This window comes from Zosterops lateralis, assembly GCF_965231275.1.
Source record: "Zosterops lateralis genome assembly, chromosome: 3".
Lineage (NCBI taxonomy): Eukaryota > Metazoa > Chordata > Aves > Passeriformes > Zosteropidae > Zosterops > Zosterops lateralis.
Window position 1 is genome coordinate 85,154,908 of NC_139764.1, and position 24,339 is coordinate 85,179,246.

Genomic DNA, 24,339 nt, shown 5'->3' on the forward strand with positions numbered 1-24,339 from the left:
AAATTTTAGATGTTTCAAAAGTTTACTTTTCAGTCTAGATTCTGAAACATATTGAATGCAGTACTTACACATATCACTGAACTTCTCCATAAAATACACTAAGAGAAGTGCAAAACAAGTGGCAAGTACAAAATGCATTTTTTGTGACTTCTTCACACATTCATCCCAAATACCTGAATAAAACCTTTTAATCACATTATTAAATATGCAGCATGGTGTTGGGGGTTTTTTAGTAGTCAAATTACATTCAAATGTGTCTTTGATATTCTGGATTGGAACAGTGAAATCAGAACATGTGCTCTAAATACACAGTACTGAAAGTAACCCATACAAAAAATTATAAACAAAGCACTGTACCACTCCTATATAAGCAAAATACTGTGAAGAGAAAACAAAGAACACGTTCCAAATTTTTTGCATTTTATGTGCTCCTAAAAATGCGTAATATGACATCTTTCATATACGTCACAGATTTCACAGAAATTGAATACTGTGATGTTACCAAATAATGGCATTACAATTCTTTTGCAGAGGCACAGACCATGGTTCTACTTTTTTTGGAAAGATTTCTAGTATCATGTCGAAAGTTTCACATTTCTGTACTATAATGTTGTTTCTCAGCCATCAGTGTGCTGATGTAAATCCAAGCTAAAAGATAAAAGCACTCAGAATATCACAAAAATCATGCAATTTCTAACACTGTAGATATGTATCATAAGACATATATTATATACCTGGATAAGAAGTACAACATAATCTTTAAAAAAAAAGTAACACGGCAACCATATAGGGATCCTTCTTGAAACAATCTGCATTGATGCAAAGTTTACCTTGACTTTAATGGGAGATTTACTGTGAAAGATTAATACAGCAAATTACAACCGCATAAATTTGGGATTAATTTTAAACCACAACTGGATTTTGCCAGTTTGGTTTCTTACAGCAACACTTTCTTTTTTTGCTATAGAAAGGGAATACTAAACAAATGTAGAAGACTAATAGTAAGATTTCACTGCTTAGTATACAGGTATTATTTTAATAAACTTAAATGAAAATTTGAACCAACTAAAATGAAGATTGCTGTGGGGATCACACTTGAAATTGTCTTTCTCCCTGCAGTAACAGAAATGGGAGTCCTCCTTAGTTATCATTTACCCACTTGTTTGTTGCCCAGCAACTACCATGAAGGAACTACAGTTCTTAGCCATTCCCATTTTAATCTTGAAAAAGCAGATTAAAATTGCTATGTGAGGAGTCTCTTTCTGGTGAGATATTGTAATATTTCAGTTTATATATCTGCAAAAATTAAGCCAAGTGACTGGAGAATCCAGTACTTCCACTCTGACAAAGGTTCACTTTCTCTGCCCTTGTATCAACCCATTTACTGACCAACTATTTAAATATTGTTAGGTACTTTGTAATATTTGAGCTATAGCAATAGAAGCAAACATCTGTCACTTACATTCTTGAATCATCCCACAGCACACAGTAGGGATTCAATGTGCCCTAAGAAGAAAACAAATAGACCTATTAGTTAACCATATCCAAAAATATCTGTCATGCTTGACCTAAAAATTTATTTCAGTCTTCTCCTAACAAGATCATCCTTGTACTCTGATGAATTGATGCCACTGAAATGGGAAAAGCTTACAGTTAATTCTTATGGGGTATTTTGAAGGCACTTGAACCTCAGAGCTGAGTATATGTGCATTCTCTGCTTAAATAAGGAAAGCATAAATGTTTCTATTTGGTATATCCTAGTGGAAGTGAAATATGAGATAACAGTTAAACTTTTAAGAGACTTGATTGAATATTTCGGGTGATTTTAGAGGAAGAACTTAACACCACTTAGGAACTTGGATGTCAAAATCAATACAGCTTTAAAAATTTTAAGCATATGTTGGGCAAAATGTCTTGAGGTTGGGATTTCAGATTCACGGACCCCACATTCAGTGTCCAAAGGTTTTTTTCAATTAGGTCTTAAATCAGCAGAGTTTTTTTTCTCAAAATATTTTTTTGTTGTTTGTGATTGAGTTTTACAGTACCGGCTCCAATTTCAAAGTCCGTGGAAAATTTCTGATTTGATTTAGAATAGATTGAGAGCCTAGGTTTTTATTGAAAATCACTGAACCATGGAGAATTTTTGGGATATTGAAAATTCTGTAAAATTATTCATGGTTATTCATGTTGCCTAGGAAATGTAGAGACAAAACTGAAATTCACTCAGATTGACATAGAAGTACTTAAAACTGCTAAACTATATTCCTGTTCACCATAAGCATTAGATGTCCCCAGGAGTCAGAACTACATTTAAAATTATATAAAATATATAATAAATATATATTTTTAAAAAATCACACATGATTTGAAGAAACAGGTGGAGTTCACTATTTTTGATGTCAGTGCTAGTGAACAGTGCTAGCACAGTGGATGCAGTAGATATAAAGGTACTTTCATATAAACAAAGCATACCTTAATATTTTATTCTCAAAAATGATTTATTTATAGAAAAAAAACACCGCAACCTGTAAAGTAAAAATCTATTAAATATTTAAATTATTCCATCTACCTCTTTTTCAAAGATAAAAAAAGTCCTTCTGCAGATGCTTTTGAGAGAGGCATTTAGGGAATTTTTGAACCTCAACTTCAGTATTTTGCTGACTGCATTGAATTTTATGAGTAGAGTATAAATATTTAAAACCAACATATACTTATGGCACTTTATATTTACATAGCACTGTACAAACATAAATAAAGGATGCTCCATCTCCTGAAGTATTTATAATATAAAAAAGGGGAAGAGGGCACAGGACAAAGCAGTGGATAATAGGCCAATTGAGATTTGGAGAACAGGTTCTGCATCACTTGCCAAGAACTTTCAGATACATTGAAGGACTAAGAGATAGAAGGATAAGAATTAGGAACAAAAGAATATCCATGAAGAATTAAATTTTCTTTATAAAATGTAATTTTAATGTAAAATATAATTTTATAAAGAGTATTAATTTGTATAGTAAGGCTAGGTGAAGAGGGTTCTACTTCTGATACATCTGATACAGCTATATGCATATTAAAAACGTACTTTTATAGCTGCATCATGTTAAGGCTTTGCATCTCTCAGATCTGAGACTTGTCTTTCTCAGCAGTGGACATCATAGAGTTTGTGCTTGCTATTCCCACAGTGCAAATAGAATGAATACAAAACACTTTCAGAAAATAATGTCCATTATAAAGAAATCTACAAAATAAGGGGAATTAAAAACCTTTGCAGAAAACTGAAACATGATAAAATTGCTGTCAGATCACACAGTTTGCTCTCTTTGAAATGTATTCAAATGAAAAGAGTTTGTTTGGCTCTTGCAGTCACTAATGAGAGATTAGGCAGAAACATGGGAAGCAGGATAAATATTACTCCTGGTCCACAAAAAAGTCTCGAGGGAGGGCTTGTTTCAGCAGAAGTGGCAGCTTGCAAGGGCACAGCACCCTGTCAGAACTTCTTCCTCTTTTGATACTTGATCAAATACTCTTCAAGCACAGCTGGGACCACAAAGAGCTTGTTTCTGTATTTGCTTCTTTGCCTTTAATCTCTTGCTCCCTTTTTTACAGCCTTTCTGGGGTACCTCTTGGCAATGTTGCATGCTGTTGTAGAGCTGCCTCCAACAGCCACAGCTCTCTATGAGGGCAGTGCTCTTACCAGCTAATTACTCAGCTGCAGCCTAGGAAACTTCTCTGTTCATTAGCGTTTACAACTGTGGTAGCATTGATTTATACACTACAGAACATTACTTGGATATGTCAAAAATGGGCATATGTGTGTGAGTGTGTATGTGTATATATCTCTGTCTGGCATATAAAACTGAACTTTTGAGATGTGATTGGCAACTTTGACAGCTATTCAGCACAGTGCCAACTGTGTTTTGTAGCCAGGGTTTTCAGTCGCATTGAGAGCTTCATGTCCTATGCTACTGCTGGCTCGTTATTCTGGTGGCCCTGGAGTAAACTTCTGTGCTGTCAGAAGGTGAGAGTTCATATTCTCTCTAGAGCAAATAGGTTCTGTTTGAGTTGTGTGTTTTTTTAAAAAGACTGCTTTGTTATCCCTTTAATCAAACTACTGGAAAATTGTGACCATATTCCTCTACATGTTCACAGTTTATAAGACCAAATATCATGTTCTCTAAATCACAGACCACAGAATATTCTGAATTGAAATGAATCCACAAGGATCATCAAGCCCAACTCTTAAGTGAATGGCCATATGGGGACTGAACCCACAACCTTGTTGCTATTTGTTATTAGCACAAAGCGCTAACCAACTGAGCAGTGATGCATTGGAACCCGCATTCCACTCTGGTCAGCTCTCTGTTATATTTGCATTTATCTACAAATCCAAATACCATGCAATATATTTCAAACAGCACATGCAATTGTGGTTTGCACTTCCTCCAAAAGATAATCCTCCAGTTTTATTAATAAAATGGAAACAAAATGAAGAAATTGTTATAAATTTTGAATAAATTGGTATTTTAAGCCATATTAACTTATTTTAAATGCTCCATTTGCCCATCTTTTTTCATCTTATCTACTTTATTTAGTCAGTAGATGAGAAAGAACAAATGTATGAATATACTCCTATGTACTAGTAGGCATGCTCTACAAAATGCTTATTAAATCAATTTGCAAAAAACCTGTACTGAATAAATGAACAGCATTTGTAAGAACAAAGGTTTGAAAAGAATAAATATAACACTGAGACATTAAAAAAATCAGATGAAAGAGAACATATTTTATTTTCTCTTTAGTAATTAATCTATTTGAATGACATAATGTTTAATTTGTGAGCCATTAATATATAATGTTATATATATATTATATTTTATATATATGTATATGTTATATGTATATATTAAGAATGCTTTTATCTTGCTGTATGTATATAAAGCTCATTCTATATGGTAATATGTTATATATATAATATATATATTGTAATATATAATATATATAATACATGGTAATATATTATAATAGAATGAATCCCTATTTTCAGCTGAGAAAATTATAGCAAAGAAGTAGATTTAGTCTAAAGGAATACTCAAATTTACAGAATATAATTTTTGTGCATCTACAGACCTATTTCTTTAAACCAAAGTTCCATTATGAAGGCTAAGTCTTGAACACAAATGACCAAATTCTTAAAAATATTAAAATTATATAACTGATTTATATTCACAGATTTTTTGAGCAATATACTGTCATTGTATCTGCCAATCCAACTTGTGTATTCAGGTGGATTGAGATCCTACATAATTATAGCATGCATGAAAATTTGATCCAAGCACTTGATGCTTCTCTGGATTATATTACAGGACAAAACCTGAACCAAAAAAGAGAAATTATCTGATATGTATTGGAAAGGTTATTATCTTTTTGCTTTGTCAAGAGACGAGCTCATACAATATTAATTAATGTTCTGTTACTGAAAGGTTGCCAAAGCAAGGTGACAATCAGCATCTCTAATCTGATCTTTTGCAACAATGAAGTTTAATTTCCAAGTTTTTCAAACGTGGCAGAAACTTGCTCTGTAAATTAATCAAAGGGACAGATAAAAAATAAAAAAGATGAAAAACAATGCCCTCTCTAAGAATTTTGTAGAATCTCATCTTCTGGGGTTAGCAGTTCAACCTTTTATTAGTCTAGTCTTGCCTGTGTTGTGCTTGTTTTATTAGCTTGTGTTTGGTCTAGAAATATTTTCAACACTGATACATCGCTTACTAGTATTATTTTCTTATATAATTTAAAAACTTCTTTTCTTGCATGTGACCAAATTAATGAGAATTTTTTTCTTACCTGTTACCCCATATACCACCTAACCTGTTACTTTTGCAAGTAGTTATTTCAGTTTCAAAATATAAATGTCATATTCTGTAATTTGTGTAATAGCCCCCCAATCATTGTTAAAATAATAGATTATAAATCTAGCTTTGACGACTACCATAAATCTTCCAAATAATGATCTTAGTAAAATCAAAGTCTGTATTCTATTTCAAAGGTGATTGATTTTTTTCCCTGATATATAGGAATAATTAGTGTTTACTTCAGCAAATATTTTGTAGTATTTTTAGTGAAATACCTGACAGAAACAAACATTATGTTAAATATTGAGATTTTCTCCTAATATATACAATGTATTTTAGGTTTCAAAGAAAATAAAACAGAAAATGAAATCTACATGGCTTAAACCATCTTGTAAATAAATTGAAACAGAGACCCTTAAAACACCAAATCGACACCATTCTTCGTCAATGTGCTTTTAAAATTGTTGAAAGGTAAGGAGTCAGCTCAAGTTTATGTTCCTCGGCTCCTTTTTTTCTGCCAAACTTTCACTAGAGATGTTCTTTGCATTGGTATTTTTCTGGGAGCTAAATGGCAGGTCATAATGACCACTGATGGCAAAACAGTCTTTTCAAACTTGAGTAAAATGTTAATGAAGGATCTAGAGTTCAAAAAGTTTTCTTCATACTTTTCACCTGACTCACTACTTCAATTTTTCTACTGACTGAAATATCTGGAACTTCTGTAGCTGAATTGTATCTATATGACCACTTGAGAAACTGTTTTGAAATTAAAAAATATTGCTTTAAAGATTCTTGCATAACAATACTATTTTCAAAAGCTTGAGTAACTGTCTCTTCTGACTTTTTATGACTATTCAAAGCAAACTCTAGCTTTTAATAACATAAGCAGAGAGAGTTTACATATTGTGCCTTCACATAAATTAACCCCATGCTTGTTAGTCAACATTATTTTCCCAATATTGTATATGACAAAAATTTTCCACAAAAGATATATTTTATTCTCCCTGTGAGTGCTGGGAGACTGCTAAAAACAGGAAAAAATATATGTTTTTTATATTTATTTGGAATATATTTATTTGGAATATATTTATTTGGAAATAAAGTAAACTTTTTTCATATTCATAACATTTTTAATGTGAGATTAAGGCCTGGAAAGTATAGAATTTAAATGGTTGCACAAAAAGTCTCAAGCATTTATGAGGACTGTAAGCTAAATTGGAACCAGAGCATTTTTGAAGTCTGCTACAATAGGTTAAATGAAAACTGGCTTCTATAAAACAATGAAAGAAAGGAACAAAAGGCCAGAAGAACTATTGTAGCTCTATGGCTTATGCAGGGAGGAAAAGGTTAAGTAGTCAGTACAATAGCACATTTTCAACTGTAACCATGAAAGCATTTAATGGAAACTATTCACTAGAAATTGCTGTTTAACAAAACCCCTCAACATTCACAAAAGAACAATTAATTTTGTTTTGTTTATATGTATGTATGAAACAAGTACACATTCCTTCAAAGATTGTTACACTGTTCTTGGCTTGAATTTTAGAAGTTAAACTGCATTTTATTACCTGATATTTAAAACAACACCACTTCTTTTCTCTCATGTTATCTGGCAAATACTCTTGTAAAAGCATATCAGTTATCTTTGTACTTACATTAGACAGGTGGGCCAGTTCTATCTCCAGGAAAGAATCTGTAGTTTTAGGCTCAGGTCGTATAGTAACAACAATGATTTTTGAATTAACAACTGTAAAATTCCTGTATGAAAATGAAAAAAATGGTAAATTGAAATGTTTATAAAGTTAAATAAGACTTCTAATATTACATTTAAAGAATTCATAGGGTATTTTCTGTGACTTTAGTTGACAAATATTAAGGGAGAATATAATTTGTTTGAAAGTGGTGAAAACGCTTACTTCCAACTGTACTCAATACATTGAAGACTGAAAAGCACCAATGATGCAGAAGTACAATTCCTTAAAGTACTATTTATTGGTTAGAAGAATGCATTGATGACACAAACATTCTATGCATGTTTGAGTGTATCTCATCTACTTCTTTCAACATAGACCCACTAGATATGTTTTACAGAAGACTGTAATTTTTCTTTCAAAGTGCTGTGCTGGGTTTTTTTCTGATTTTTAACAGTAGGATTGTGAAGATGGATGAGTGCAATGGGAGACTACAGTTCTGGTGATTCTGTGCTTGTGAAAAAACATACCTGTTCCCAATTCTAAAAAAACTGTATTTGGTATATGAGTGGGCAACTTCATCAGCTAAATACTTTTTAGAATTTAAACCACAATTGTGCCCTGACTGAAATCCTGCCAAAACCAACAAATTTTTTCCCATATATGAGATGAAGTTTGGTCTTACATTATTGTACCAGGTTATGCAGAATAGTAACTTTCTGCCCATTTTTGTAATTCATCATCTATTTATTTTTTCATATAAAATGTGGATCACTATGTATCATAGCAACCTTTCTAGGACAGGCCTAGTAATGCCAAGGTTATGCTATTACAGGCATAAAGACATGTCGACATTCATGTCTGAGATCCTTGCTTCTTATGACCCCATCAGGTTTAGAATGACCATCAATTACCAGCCTCACTGTTTCTAGTGATCATTATGATATTTACTCTGTGTGTAATGCTGCTTTCCACACCTCACAAGAATATTATCAAAGAATGTTATCAACGAATGTTATCAAAGGATGTTATCAAAGAAGAAACTAAACAGTTTAGATGTAATTATAATAGACACTATAAATATTCTTTTGCTTCTGCTGTTGTTTAATTGCTTCTTTTCTCTAGGGAGTTTGTATTTAGGAGAGAATTCCATTTTGCTGGATCATTGAAACAGGAATTGCCATGGCTACAGTAACAGAAATTCAGCTCAGCAGGCATTTCATTCAGCACAAAGAATGAAATTGTTCTTCTGGGGGAAAGTATGAGTTCTAGTCCAGCTCTACTCAGCCAAATCACAAAACTAAAATATAATGGAACTGACTTTCTATTTTACTTAATTCCTATTTCTTCCCTTTGTTTGCACTTTAAAGTCTCACACACTATTGAGAAAAATACATCTATCAGGCTAAAATTTAAGGTTTATCTAATTTTCAGTGCATTCTGTAGAATTACAGTAGCTGAATATCTGAAATTATTAAAAAAGAGCCAACCTCCCCCAAGCCAAATAAAACTAAAAATAAATAAAAAAAACTTGATATCTCTAACACATCATGACAAATGAAAGTGGCACGTACTATCTATTCCGAGATTATGACAATTTTAGAAATTCATGCAGACTATTGTAAATACTGATACTTCAGTACTCTTTTACAGTAAGTCTTTGTGGTTCAAAAAGTTTTCCTTGGTCTATCTCATTTTGGTGCAGTTCTAACAGTTCTTGGGTGAGATCTGAAAGAACATCTAATGCCTAGTTTGTAACTTCAGTACATTCATTTTACCTGTCTCAATAAAACTCTACCAGTCCACTTACATTCTCAAGAGCCCCTAGCAGACTGTTTTACAAGAAAATAAATATAACTGCATATATCACTGTGAAATGAAAACTTCATCCCTCATTGCTGTCCTGTCTGGGCTGAATGCTTACTTGTGTATTTCATATTTAACTGCTTGGACAGTCCCTGGAAGAATACAATCTGTCAAGTACATTCTAAACTCACACAGCATATTAAGATACCTCTGAATTAAAGCTCAAAGCTTTGTAGTAAAAACAATTTCAAAAATTTGAAAAAAATCTCAAAACCACTGGTGCAGTGCCATTGGTATCTCTGTTGAAGATTTTTTTTTTAACAACAGCCTAGTTTTGAGAACACTTATCCAGAAATTTAAGTAATCAGCTTTTACAAAATTTCCTTGGACATTTTAATTTCAGTTCCTCTCATGTGGCAAATGATATAGAATGGGAATGATCTCTCTCACACTTTCTGGGCAAGTGCATTATCTTACAGCTTTTTAATAGTGGAGAGTGACTTCACCATTAGCAACTTCCCCTTCATCAAAAATAATCCAAAATTCAACTTTAATAAGAAATGAAGTTTTACAAGACCGTGCTCTGCTGACTGTCCAGAAAGATGCTCATCAGGGATAAGTTTTCAAATAAATTATTCAAAAACAATCAATTAAATTTTTTGGAAACTATGGCTGAATAAATCCTTGAAGCTTCAAGATAGCAAAATGATGGAGTAAAAGCTCAAGAAATTATTTCAGAGCTGCTGTCCTAGAGCTTTTTTCTGATCTGAGTTAATAATGACATTAATAAAAGATATTTATTTTATTAAGCTGTTTTCCTACCAGGGTATAAATTTTGAGGGTGTTCTTTTATATAAGGGAAATCATATTGATCCTATGTGGTATAAAATTCATGTTTTCTTCTCTTTTTAGAATGAATCCATGTTACTCCAGAAAAATGAACGTATGAATAAGGCATGTTCCTACCTCAAGACAGCATGATCAAAATGATAGATCAATGTGTAAAATTTGTATGCATTCCAGAAGAATTACAGATGCCAAATCTGTAATGTGATGCAATACAAGCCTGTCTGAGGTACATACTTAGTCTAACAAAGCTGACCCAAAGAAATTTAAGGGTCTTTTTGGTTGTACAGCACCTGAAGTTCGGGGTTAGGAACAATGTTTCAAATGGGGAAAGAGAACATTTCAGTGAAGAAAATTTTAGCAGGAAATCTATGGTGGCTGTTTAAGTGATGGAAAATAAAGCTTGATACAGCAAAATCATTGATTCTTTATTTGTTCTTATTTCTTAAAGGAAAAGTTAAAAACTACCTTACATTATGGCAATATGCAATGTATTCCTTCAGACTGCTCAAGAGAGAAATTATAGATAATATCTTTTAGATGAGTATTGTACTGAGAATCAATTTTCTGTGAACCTAACAATAACACAAGTGTGCTCAGGGGTGCAAGAGCTATGGAAATAATACTCAGTCTAGAGTTCTGAAAATATTCAATATTTCAATATCTGCTATTAAAAAATCCATAAGACATTACAAGAACATTGCAATGCAGCAAAATATATTAGAAAATATAATCAGATGAAGTTTATTTACTTGTGCATGGAAAAATCCCCCTTCTCCCATTTTTATGAGGAAGAATCTTTTCTTTTTGCTTCCCTAAATTCTCGTTTAAACACTCATGGCAAAACTCTCTGAAGGTACATATACCAGTAGGATTAAACACTAAGTCCAAAATCTTCTATATTAATGCAGTTACAAGTTCCTATTTCACACTGTGTTTACTTACTTCCAATAGACTCTATGCTAGTAAAACCAAGAAAAATCAAACACATATGGTAAAATGCAGCTAATTTTGGGTTTTGTGAATATATTGTATAGGCTGCTCTAGATAATGAAATCTCATTTTACTCACAGAACACCTATGATGTACCAGATTGGGATTCTGTGGTTAGGTACTTTGGAAGACTTTCCCTGAAGATATACTGAGATTTTTTGTTTGTTTATTTTTTTAAGTAGTTCCTTGTGAAAATGCAGAGGTTTGCATACTTCCTAGTGATAAAATTAAAGAATGTATTGGAATGCATGTCACCTTTATTCTTCTGGAAATTACAACCAAATATTTTCTTTATTCCCCGCCTAATGCCCGTAAAGCCAGGAACTGAAATCACATGGGAACTGGTAAAGCTTTCTAGATATCTAACTGCAGCTGGTAGAAATCACATTTATTATTATATCATCAGGTGTAAATGATATGGCCTTCAAACTCAATAATGACATCATTTTACTTATTTTACCTTTGTTTAATTTTTGTTCATCTTTATTCTCACCCTTGATATATATTTAATTGTCAATTTTCTTAGAAAATCATCACATGAGATACTTATCCAGAATGTTCTTTAAATTCCTGTGTATCATAGAAGAAACAGATGACGTTATGTTCCTTTGCATCTTACAGTGTTTGCTCCATAGACAACGGCAATGCAGTGAAGCATTTAATTGTGCTCAGCACTGATATGGTTATTATGATAATATTTATTACAGTTAAGGAATGTTAGTATAAAGAATAATTAATATAAAGTTGTGTAAGATGATATTTTTTCATTGCAAAATGCAAGCAAACTAGAATAAACCTTTTCCAAATGCAGTGGAATATATAGAAACCTCATTCATGCACCCAAAACAGTATAAAATGATAAAACAGACTATAATAAAGATCATTTTAATACCTGCATGTCAGTTCTAATTTTCATAGAGCATAATAAGTCAACAATTTCAGCACCAACTAGAGCTGCAGCTTTTTTTCCAATCTCAAATTACAGAATCACCAAATCACCTAGGTTGGAAAATATACCTAAGATCACCAATCCAACCTTTGATTGGTCACCACCTCGTCAACTAGACCATAGCACTAAGTGCCACATCCAGTCATTTCTTGAATACATCCAGGGCTGGGGACTCCAACATCTCCCTGGGAAGCCCATTCCAATGCTTAAGCACCCTTTCAGTGAAGAAATTCTTGCTGAACCTCCCATGGCAGGGCTTGAGGCCCTTTCTTCTTCTCCTGTTGCTAGTTGCCTATGAGAGTTCACCAGCTCCTTTGCCCTTCTCTGGACTTGCTCCAGCCCCTCAATGTCTTTCTTGTAGTGAAGGGTCCAGAACTGGACACAGGATTTGAGATGAGGCCTCATCAGGGAGCGAGTCAGAGTGCAAGCAGACAGTCACTGCCCTGGTCCAGCTGGTCACACTATCGCTGATGTCACTGGCCTTCTTGGCCATCTGGGCACACTGATGGCTCATGCTCAGCCTGCTACTGACCAACATTCCCAGGTCCTTTTCCATCAGGTAAGTTTCCATCCACCCTGCCCCAGCCTGTAGTGATGCATGGGGTACTAATATGCAAATAGTCTTGACTGTCTGCTTTTATTCTGACCTATAGTGTATTTGTTATCCTGAAATAGTTGAATGTATATTGTATTTATGAGATTTCTTACCTCAAAGTGGGTAAAATGAGTTCTAAATTTTTGTATAGCACTGCTCCAAGCACAAATACAGTTGATTCATCCAGTTCTGAAAAGAGTAAGGAAAAATATTTTAAAACTCTCTTTCCCAAGCTTTCCTCATCATAAAAACCTCTGAATAACATTTATTTTTGCAATACAAGCTTTATTTTAAACAAACATTATAATTTTGAATTATCTCCTAGAAGTCTGTCATAAAAATTAGCACTGTCAGGAGCATATCAAAAGATTTAAACCACCAAAGATCACATTTTCAAAAAATCCATCATGGTATGCTGACATTCATTCTAGTTAATTTACATTTATAATTAAGCATTCTCAAAGAATGTCTACAGAGTAAATTCTCTAATGTCAGAGATCTGCACTGCAATGGTATTTATAAATTGTACCTGAAGTTGGGATAATTTGCCTGCTGAGCTTCCTTTGGTAAGAGTTATGTCAGAATGGCTCTGTCTGCTGGAACACAGCAGCTTCAGGGGGTTCAGTGGAGCTGCTCTTCAGCTCACCTCATATCAAAAAGATTAAATCTTGTGCACAATAACTAAGTAAAGCATTGTTTCTTTGGTGTAGAAAATAATGTCTAGGATTTCTGCAGCACTTTTTGTTCAAGGTGCTGAAATTAAGCCCATTCATTTCTTTCTAGGATAAACTTATGGGTACTGTATTTCTTTTGAAGAGGAATAGAAGAACCACTCTTATATTATACAGTGATCCCATCAGACAGATACAGAGTTGCCTGGATAACGCTAATAGAAAATTAACATGCTGATATGCTTTTTTACCTGTTGACATAGGAGTGAAGATATTTTTTGGAATGACAACCCTGTCTTCTGAGTTTCGTGCCCAATCAACCATTCCTTTTCTTCCTTTCATGGGGAAATTGATGTCAGTTAAAACAGATGCAGCAGGAAGCTTCTGAATGCTAGCCACTAGTAAGAGAAATCATAAAATCATATAAATTTAAAATTGTGTTTCATCTGCTAAAGCATAAGAGAGACAACAGTACAGCGATAACAAAACTTTAAATTACACATTTCAAGTAAAGCAGGAATTCATAGGACATTAACTGGCTCAGAAGGCATAATCTTCTGTTTATTATGCAGTTCTACTATGGATTAATTGTGTGGTATTGATCATAACATTTGTCATCCACATTCTGATTAAATTTCTTAACAGGGATTATTGAATGTACCAGCTTATACTCTGAAATTCACACATAAGGACATTGTTGTGTCTTCAGAGAAAATTCTAAAATGATCAAATGTGACAATAAAAGTAAGAGGATGCTTAAAATTGGTTTGGGAAACAACTTCTAGATAGATACAGGGTAATGAAGCCAGAAAAGAACTTTCATCCTCTATACAGGCACAATTTAGATAGAACCATTAAGGAGATTAACATATTAAAAGACCTTGTTGTTTTCACACGAAGTAAAGCAGTAGAGCACCTAATTTCTTTTCTTTGAAAGAATAATCTTCATTCTAAATTCTTAATTATATTTTTTCCACCTAAAAAATTACAACACCTAACCAACATAAGTGTTATATCTATAATAGATATATCAAGACAGAAGAAATAGATGTCAAATCTAATAATAGTCAATTTGGAATTTGGTTTACTCATTCTGGGTTTTTGCCCCTGTTTTCTAACTCAACTATCACCTGAAAATCAGTTTCAGCTTTGCTGTGAAATCTAAGTACAACTCCATGGCAACACAGTCAGTGTCTAGTAAGACTTAAACTACTTTAAAGGAATAGACAGAGCTGCAAGCATTTGCATATATTCAGAGAGATGACAAACACCACATATGGAGCCTAGCTCCATTCTTAATGTAAGCCATGTTAATAGCCACTTCCTGTGCAATGCCCTTCCTAATCTATTTATGCAGAGGCTAATGTAGTTGTAAGAGTTTGGATATCAGGACTATACTTTGATCTGCATAAGGATTTCACTGCAAGCACTCTGCAAGGGGGTTAAACATAGATACAATGGGGGACAGCTGTAAAAACAAGTGGAATAGGAAAATTAATGTAGAAAACCATTAGGTGTCTCATCAGAAGTTTTTATTTGAAAGAAAACTGTAATTCAAATCCAAGAGAAGAGTAAAGATAAGACGTTAACAATATTAACTCTACAAATACATTCCTTACTAACTGACTCTTATTTTAAAAATAGACTTGTTATGTATTACAGAATCACATTAATGAAGTGGTACTTGAGGTTGTTTCAGACTTTCCATTATAAAAATATCATCAGGGCTTTATAAGGCTGGTTACAATCCCCTCGAGGCTGCAATTGGAAAATCCATTCCCAGCAGTGAGGGGATGTTTAGTCTTGTGAATTTTCAGGTGGTGTTTGGAGGGAATAGAGTTCAGGTGTTTCAGAATTACTGGGGCATAAAATGGATTGCATGCTTTCACATGTAATCAATGGTTATACAGAATATATTAGCAATGTAAAAATGGATTTTTTCCAATAGTTCTTAAAATTTAAAAATAATTTTATCTTCCTGATAAATAAAATTAAACTAACAGTTATTTAGTTTTCAAAATTAAAAATGAAGCCTGTGTAAGACAATACTGGGCTGTTTTTTATTTGCACAGTATTTATCTGTGTATCTATCTATCTATCTATCTATCTATCTATCTAATTAGATAGTAGAGCCTTAATATTTCATTCTCATTTTGGATGACAGTTCCCCTTATTGAAATAGGAAATCAATGTTATTCAATGGAATTCTGCAAAACAGAAAACCACTTTAGTACTGGATAAATGGTGAGGGTCTAGGATAGTACTTTCTGTACTCTGTCTCTCTGTATTTTAAATAGGGCCATTTATCATGGCACCTAAACAATACTCAGAAGCAAAAATTCCAAAATATTTGTTATTGTTTAGATGATGAATAACAAAAGCAAAGCATAAAACCTGAAACTTTGACTTATGGCTTATACGGAATAAATATATTTATATGTGTTTATTGGGCAGTGTTGGGTTTAGAGTTGGACTCAATGATCTTTTAGCTCTTTTCCAACTTAAATGATTCTATGATCCTATACATTTCCATTTATGGTTCAGTTAATGCTTTTTTTACTTACAGTCAAACGAAAGTCTTGCTTATCAAGCCTAATTTCATTTTATAACAAAGTAACCCACCTCACTGATCAGGGGAAGCTGATAGATGTGATCTTCTTGGATTTCAGTCAAGCTTTTGATACATTCTGTCTTTCACAGAATCCTTCTAGACAGAATGTCCAGCATTCAGCTGGATAAACACATCATGGGATGGGTGAGCAACTGGCTCACAGGTCAGGCACAAAGGGTGATGCTGACCTGCCACTAGAGGGTTCCACAGGGCTCCATCCTCAGCCTTGTTCTCATCAACAACTTCAGAAATGACTTGGAGGCAGGACTGGAAGAGCTACTGTTGCGGTGTGCATTTTTGGGTTTTCTAAAATTTCTGTAATTTTTGTTAATAAATTTTTGTAAGGTCTCATTCCTACCCCCACCCTGATTCCCTTGATCACTGTCATTAACTCAACATAATAAGCCTGGCCTTGCCCATTGTATCTTCTTAATAGCCTTGGCCTAGGCCATTGTAGACCTATTGTATCTTATCTCAGACACTCCGGGGTATTTGATGGCTCTGGCTAAGCCAGGTGGCTCAGCCTAGGCCTCATGTATCATACACACCCTTTTTTCCCCTATATGTCAAAGTCCAGCCCCCCCTGTACCTAAACCATTCCCCCTAATTTCCATCTGTAATGCCCATGTTGATAAGGGCAATCAAGAACTCTGACACTCACTCACACTTTGAGCACCTGGGCCTTTGTCCTGAATAAACACCTTCCTAAGTAACACCAAGTGTGAGTCCGCTCCATTCTTCCAAGCAAGGTCATGTCTCTGTCTGAAATCTGGACCCAAAGGATTAACTCGTTTGTATGGTATCTGAAGAGCAGAGCTAGCCAGACAGACAAGCTCAGAAGGACCATAAGGTACTAACCAAGTTCACAGATGGTGCGAAACTGGTAGGATCTGTAGAAGCTCCCTCAAAGGCAGGGAGACCTCCCCTGCAGAAAGACCCTAATAAATTACAGGGATGGGCAATCACCAACCATCTGAAGTTCAACGTGGGAAAGTGCTGGATTCGACATGTGGGATGACGCAAACCCTGGATTTCCATACAATCTGGGGAATGGGATACTGGAAAGCAGTGCCACAGAAAGGTACCAATGCACCCTTTGTGATGGAAAGTTGAATATGAGTCAGCAGTGCATATTCCACTTCTTCAAAGTCTGCGTCTTACAGATTCACACCAATTATAAGGTCTTTTTTAGATACTTTGCCAAATGATTCCATGAGGATGTGCCTAATGAGGCTCTGATGCTCCAAGGTTTAAGATAATTTAATAGAATTTGACTGGAGGCAACTAGTTCAGGTCTATCAACACAACCAGGTGGACACATGAAATAGTCTCCAGCTCTTTAGTCTCGGGAATGAGAGAGTCACCCAGAAGAGGAATTAAAGGATGGAAACACAGCTCATGTTTGTCAGAGAGGTTCTGTGGCCAACATACTATGTCGAACAAAGCTGATTTCATTCTCTGACTAGATTACAAGTTTGGTTAATAAAGATAATTGTTTGGAGATAATATTGTATCATTCTGTGATTTAGTACAGGTGCTCACTATGCACATCTGCAGTGCAAGCTGCAGGTTGAGCTCTGGTGGCGAAAGCCTGAGACATGAGGCTTCTTTCAGTATTTTTTTGATGTACTTTTGTATAAACTACAAGATAGTAGTTCAATCACTCATAAGAATACATACATATTTGATGATTCCATAGTAATTATTGATTCAGAAGAATCCATGTAAGTCTAGTCTAATAAATTTAGTGATTGCTTTGAACTGTAATGGATTAATTCTTAATATCCTTTACAAATACTTCCCTTTATTGCAGACAACCTGTTGGATACTGCTCTACTAAAAAAATTCAGAATTGGTAACTATTAACTGATCATAGTAAAAGCAATTAATACAAAATATTGTTGTAACTGATTAATGCCAAGCTGATAGAAATTGACAGTTTTCTATCACTATAAAAATGATCTGGTTGCACATAATATTAAGTGAGTGATATTTAAGCAGATTATTCGGAACAGCACAAAAGTGGTTAATTAATGTGTCAAGACAACTGGGAGTGAAAAAAAATTTGTGTAGTTCCTGCATGAGTAGCTCTTGTAGATCATGGAAAAGAAAAGCTGAAATGTATTGCCTTGATCCCTCTAACCCTGAGTGAGTTATAAGCTGCCTAATGCAACTTCTAGTAGCTCTCTGATTGATCTGGGTTGCTAAACAACAACAAAAAAAAGCAACCAAGTAAGTGTCATGAATCATTTCCCCCTTCTCTTTAGTATTCACCTATAGCCTCCTGTATTCAACAAAAACTGGTAAAATTTCAGAATTAACCCCTCAAATAATATTAATCAATTTGAACAGAAAATCAGATTCACCAAAAGGCATGACAACAACTGGATGTTTTCTCATGCACTAAATGCGACTTCAGCTCTCATGATAGAGATTCAGATTTTTTTAATTACAACATGCACAGGACATCTACCCCCAGATTTCCTCACACCATGAGCCTGAGAGCATTGTCCAAGTGCTTGTTGAACTCTGGCAAGCTTGGTGCTGGGAATATTTACCTTGGTACTATGATGCCTTTTCCAGTGCCCAAACACACTCTGAGTGAAGAACCTTTTCCTAATATCCAACCTAAACCCCACTAACACAGCTTCAGCCATTTCCTTGAGTCCTGTCACTGGTCATCAGAGAGAAGAGTTCAGCATCTGCTCCACCTCTTCCCCTCAAGGGGGAAGCTACATACCTGATCTACAGGTGGCTCCAGACATCTCCCCTTAGCTGCAGTACCAGTTCTGATTCTGCTTCCTTTTAAGTCATAATATTCTGGGTGTGTTGTGCTTTACAGCACAGTAACCATGTTGGTCTCTAATTTGCAGTAACTCAAGATACAGAATTTGATTGCACTTCAGTTACAGACAACAGAGAATGACCGTGTATATTAACAGTCTCATTTGCTGTTTTCATGTGCTATTTTGACTTGCTCATTGATGGTGTCCAGGGTATAAATTATTTGGCATTTAGTAAACTTGAGTTCATCACTTAACACATTTTGATTTTTGGAACAATGTTTTACTGTCCTTCTGGAACAGCTCCTGCTAAATCTGATTCTGAGTAAAACAGGACAGCTATTGCCACAGATGAAGAATATGGAAGGGTTTTGAGTTGAACTTCAGAGTACTGGACATTTCTACAAAACATCTCTGTTAAGATGACTCAGTTAGAACAATATTTATACATTCTAGAATTATTATTTTGACCCTAAATGTAAAGCCTTTCTTTTTTTATAGAATATAGAAGCTTATTTAAGTCAGCCCATGTTGGATACACTAGGAACAAAGTCTTGCCTGAATCATCAACAAAGAGCCAGATGGACATATTGAAGAAAATACTTATAACAGATTTTCTCTATCCACTTAAATCCCATCATTTTAATGAAAATTTGCAACAAACACAAAGGGTGAAACCTCCATTTAAAGGAGAGTGATTTCTGTATCTCCAGATTTGCTACAGAACCCTGCATGTGAGCAGGCTTGATTAAAATCCTTATCTCAGTCCAAAGATAAACTCGCTTCTTACCACCTACAAGCTTATGTATAACAGAAGGACTGTGGTGAAGTGGCATCCTCTTATACGAACATGAGAAAAACAAGGCAATTTTCCTTCTGTAAGTAGTATGCATGAAATCTCCTCACAGTGAACGAACATCAAACTATGCTCAGAAAAGGCTCCTAAGAAAATATAACTTAACAGATCTACTACTGCTCGTGGCTATCCACACAGACGCAATAAATTCTTAAATTTGAACCTACTGCTTCATGAGAAGACAAAACAGGGATGTCCATAGAAGCCTGCTGTGCATTCCTGAAGCTCATCAGCCCAAAGCAGCTACCATCTCACTATTCAAACTTTGGGTCTTAAGACACAGTACCAGTATAGGCAAAAGCAGAAGTAGACACTTCATAGATATTTTCACTATTCAAGGATGAACTTTGCATGAATCCTTCCTTTAGTGTCAAGCAAATTCTGCCTCAAATAGGCTCACTGTTTGAAGGTTAAGAATAATGTTTTGGCTAACCAAAAAGCTACCTTAACGGTGATCTCTGGATATTTCCTTTCTGTTTCCTATAGACAATGCAGAGGGGAAAAGAGTTACCCATTACCACAACATGATCAGTATGATATATAGGACAACTTAGAAATCAGCATGGTTTCAGGCAATGATCAGGATGCTGTTGCCGGCAATGTGACATGAACTGGACTGGCTGGGGTGGCAACTGAAATAGGGATGGGAACAATTGAGTAAGCCTAGAAAATAACTTTAATACAAGCCAGAGTCAACAAAAGAACATAAGCTGAAGACGGTATGGGGCAACCTTGAAAGACCCAGCAATGGGGCAAACATAACAATATATAGATTCTATCCCAGATAGCAAACCAATGAAAAATTCCATTACCTTATATATAAAACCTTGTTAACCATTCACATGCAAGAATTCAGAACATAACCTTATGTGGTGCAACTTCATTAACATAACTATACCCATAATCTCGTTATTCTTGCCACAACCTAACAAGATATTTCCCTTCCTAGCATCTCATTTCCCATGGCCTCAGATCGATGCCGACTTCACTGCTGATCAGGGGTAACTCGCTCCTGGTCCCTGGCCACCCAATGCCCATAGGATGCACTTAATAATAATTCAGACTTTTTTTCTGCTACTTACATAATTTCAAAACAAAATCATAGGCAGCAGTCAAGTGTTTTCTTTTGGTTGTGTGTACTTTTGTTGCTCAGTACCAAATTCTGTATTTGAGGAAAAACCCAAGAATCTACAAATTTCATAGACTCATGAAAGGTCACACATGCATCTGCAGTCCAACAAGAGATTTCTGATTGCACATTCATTATGATAACTTTGTTCCAGGTATGGAAATAAAATCTAAAAACTAAAAGTTCAAACAATGATTAGACCATTAAAATTTGTTGTTATAGACAATATATATTTCTTAAAAATAGTTATGGAAAATATTAAAGTTTATTCTCTGAGAAAGCTAGTGCATGGAAATAGCTTTAGCATCATAGAATTTCTATATGTTCCAGGTACTGTTTCTGTATGTTCCCTGGGAGCAGGGGGCAGTGGAAGCTTAAAATTTTTGAAATTTTTCTTAATTTTTTGCTATTTACTAATTAGTAATTTACAGTGTAAGTTTAATATGGCTATTTGAAGCTAGAAAATGTGGAATGTAAAGAACAAAATCAATCTGCTAATCTGAATGATAAATTTGAAGAAAACCCAGTTGCAGTAATGAAAATGTAATCAGTTCTTTCATGAGCAGATAGAAGAAAATGTACTCTCACAATAAGTGGAATACTTCCTGAAATATGTGATAATTTAGAAAAATGCTTTAAACATATGGTAGGAAACTGTACTTCATTAATTATAAGACAACTCCACCTTCTGGGCATTATTTTGAAGAAGATGAAGATATGAGCAGCCAAATAGACCCAGAGCCACATCAAAGGTACTCTGTTCTGAAGGAGCTTTATTTGCTTCCATTCCTCTTAGTATTACTGTGCATCCACGCTACTAAACTGTGGTCTCAGGCAGCCTCTCCTGCCTTGTCATAAAATACTTCTTAAGGAAAAGAAAGACTTGGCATAAAGCAAGACAGAAGATGGAGACTGATGAAGGAGATAGAATGAATTGGCATTTATTTAAGTGCATGAGTTTTAATTTACAGACATAAGATGAAAACCATGGGCAATACTGAGGGAGTAAGGTCACCTAACACACCATTTTAGACTGATTGCGCAGGTAAGGTGCAGAAGCCAAGCATTTTTCAGTCACTAAAGTGACTTTATCAAGTGTCTGTGCTGATGATTATAGCTGATACCAAGAGCAAAGAGAGTGAGACTGAAGGCAATGTTAAGGTAGTGAGCTCAGAAGGTGGAAATGAAGATGAAGCAGAGAAGGGAGAAAGAAGAAAAGCTGAGACTGAGAGATCATTTACATGTTTATTTATCAGGCTAACTCATGGTTAGATATCCAATAAAAACCATTAAAGAAAGATGGAGAGGACTTAACAGAGGACAAGAGATCTGAGCCTAGTAAGGAGGAAACAGATATGAAAATCATTAGCAGGGTATTGATAAAAATATCCTATGAACATTACATTGCTTGGGGTGATGTAAAGCAGAGTAGAATGATTGCTTCCCAGAAGCAGTAAATTGAAGCAAAGAAGAAATGGCTATTGTTTGACCTCTAGGGAAATGATAACTAAACCTATCATTCAGAAATCTATACAGATGTGAACTAAGTTATTCAGGATATTGAAAGATGATGTAAGAAGTAAATTCACAGGCATAGAAATAGAGAATTTGATGTAGAAAAGCCACACACAGAGGAAAAAATAATGGGAATCGATATATGTTTTTAATCACAGCTTTTTGTAGCAAACTGAAACCAGATCTCTACTATATTTTATTGTTGAACAGTTTTTTCATAATCATACAGAATGGTATTGTGAAGAATTTTCAGATAACGCTAGGAGAAAATTAAAACTAAGAGAACTGTAAATTACTCTGGCACAGAAATGCAGAGATTACTAGTATGAAAGCAGCTAGTGAATCCTGAACAGAAAAGATCGATTAAAAGCCATATCCTGCAAAACAGTGGCTATGGAGGAAGTGCTTGCAGCTGCCTCTTGCTTTTACACACAACCAGGAATGTATAAGTTTCTCCATTTTCCTTTCCAGAAGCAGAAGACAGTACTTTCTTTACAACTTCGACACCATTAAGGTTGAGAAATTAGATAGATAAGATCCTCAAAAAGCTCAAGCCTTTAAGTGTGTTTGCTAACCAAATTAGTCCCCTCTTTACATGCATCTGCAGTTGCTTTTTATTTTAAAACCTGGCCAAGTCAGAGAAAGACTTACTGGTCTAATATTGCTCGCTAGAATACTGAGTTTATGTTTCAGGTAGAAAGATCTGCATGCAATTAGGTCTTCCTCTGAACATGGGGCCCCCATATGAAGGCATTATAAACCATACCTTTCATACCTTGGATGAAAATGTCCATTAGGATTCAAGGCTATTACCAGCAAAACTTACTCAGGAGGAAAGGAAGACCAACCCCCTATGTGAATATTCATTTGACAACTGGTATAATATATAGATCAAGGGTTCAGAAGGAAGGCAGGTTTGTTTAATTCATTCCAGATAACTGATAACTGTGAGATGTCTCAAATTAGTGCTTTACTGAATTCTTGACTCTAGTAATTTAGGACACAGAATTTAGTCACAAGCTTAGCACTTTCTGGTCAGCATTAGACTAATTCTCTAGTGGATATCTACCATTCTGAGTTTTGCATTCAACAAGGTGCCCAAGCTGTCAGTACCAGTGCATCCCCATTACACGTGCCCCCCCCCCCCCCCCACCCCCCCGCGCTCTTAAGCTGCAGGTACTCAAAATCAGCTGTGAATTTATGCAACTTTGTAGCTTAGATCAAACTACAGTGAAAAGGCCTGTGAGAAAAGTGGGGGGCACAGCCCGTTCTCTCAGGAGCTGCACTTAAGTTGAATCTGTTGTGGCTGTGCATGGCTATGTATTTTGGCTTTCTGAACCTTGGCCTGAGGATTCTATGTCAAGATTTAATGATCTTGGACCTACCTTATCACTATGGCCTTTCCTGAGAACCACTGGACCAGATCCTGACCCTGATGCTTTGATTTGACTTCTTGGCTTGATGTCAGATCTGCCTCACCATTATAGACTTGTCTGCTGATGTGGATTATTAGCTGGGTCTGACTACCATCACAGACCTTCTCTGCTCTTCTTGTTTGGATGCTGTGGGACTTCGCCTTTGCCAGTGAGGCCATTGTGTACACCCTGCTATCTCCTGTTTTCTCTCACAGAGCAGCCTACTCTTGCTTCCCCCTGAACCCAGCAGCTAATAAGCATATGCTGGAACACTAAATGCCTTCTGGACAGATTTGAGCAGAGTCACACAGAAAATATGAAACAGAATTGTTAGGAACAAAGACCTCCTGTTTCTCAGTTTAATGATGAGGCCATGATTTTAACCTACCTCGCAGGAGATTATAACTAGGTCTTTGTATTCTGGAGGCATGTCTAATTCATCTTGAAAATTCTCCTTGGAGGACATAAACTGGATTAAGATTTGCTTAAGGGATTGTAAAAGGTTGTCCTGGGGCACTGTGAAATATAATTGTCAGGATAATACACACATGCTTTATTTAAATTGTTTACATCATGAATGGCAGAACAAAATCCAGTACCTCAGTGGGACATATAGATGCTATCCAA

General features: G+C 35.1%; 1 protein-coding gene across 1 annotated transcript in view; it reads right to left on the bottom strand.

Annotated features, from left to right (window-relative positions):
• Window positions 1–24,339, bottom strand: part of ADGRB3 (adhesion G protein-coupled receptor B3) — a 445,728-nt gene that overhangs the window by 173,224 nt on the left and 248,165 nt on the right. Inside the window, exons 13-16 of the mRNA XM_083856501.1 lie at window positions 13,655–13,801; window positions 12,846–12,921; window positions 7,508–7,610; window positions 1,463–1,506 (exon numbers count right to left, since the gene is read on the bottom strand). Coding sequence (XP_083712627.1) covers window positions 1,463–1,506; window positions 7,508–7,610; window positions 12,846–12,921; window positions 13,655–13,801 — 370 coding nt within the window. The remainder of the gene's footprint in view (window positions 1–1,462; window positions 1,507–7,507; window positions 7,611–12,845; window positions 12,922–13,654; window positions 13,802–24,339) is intronic.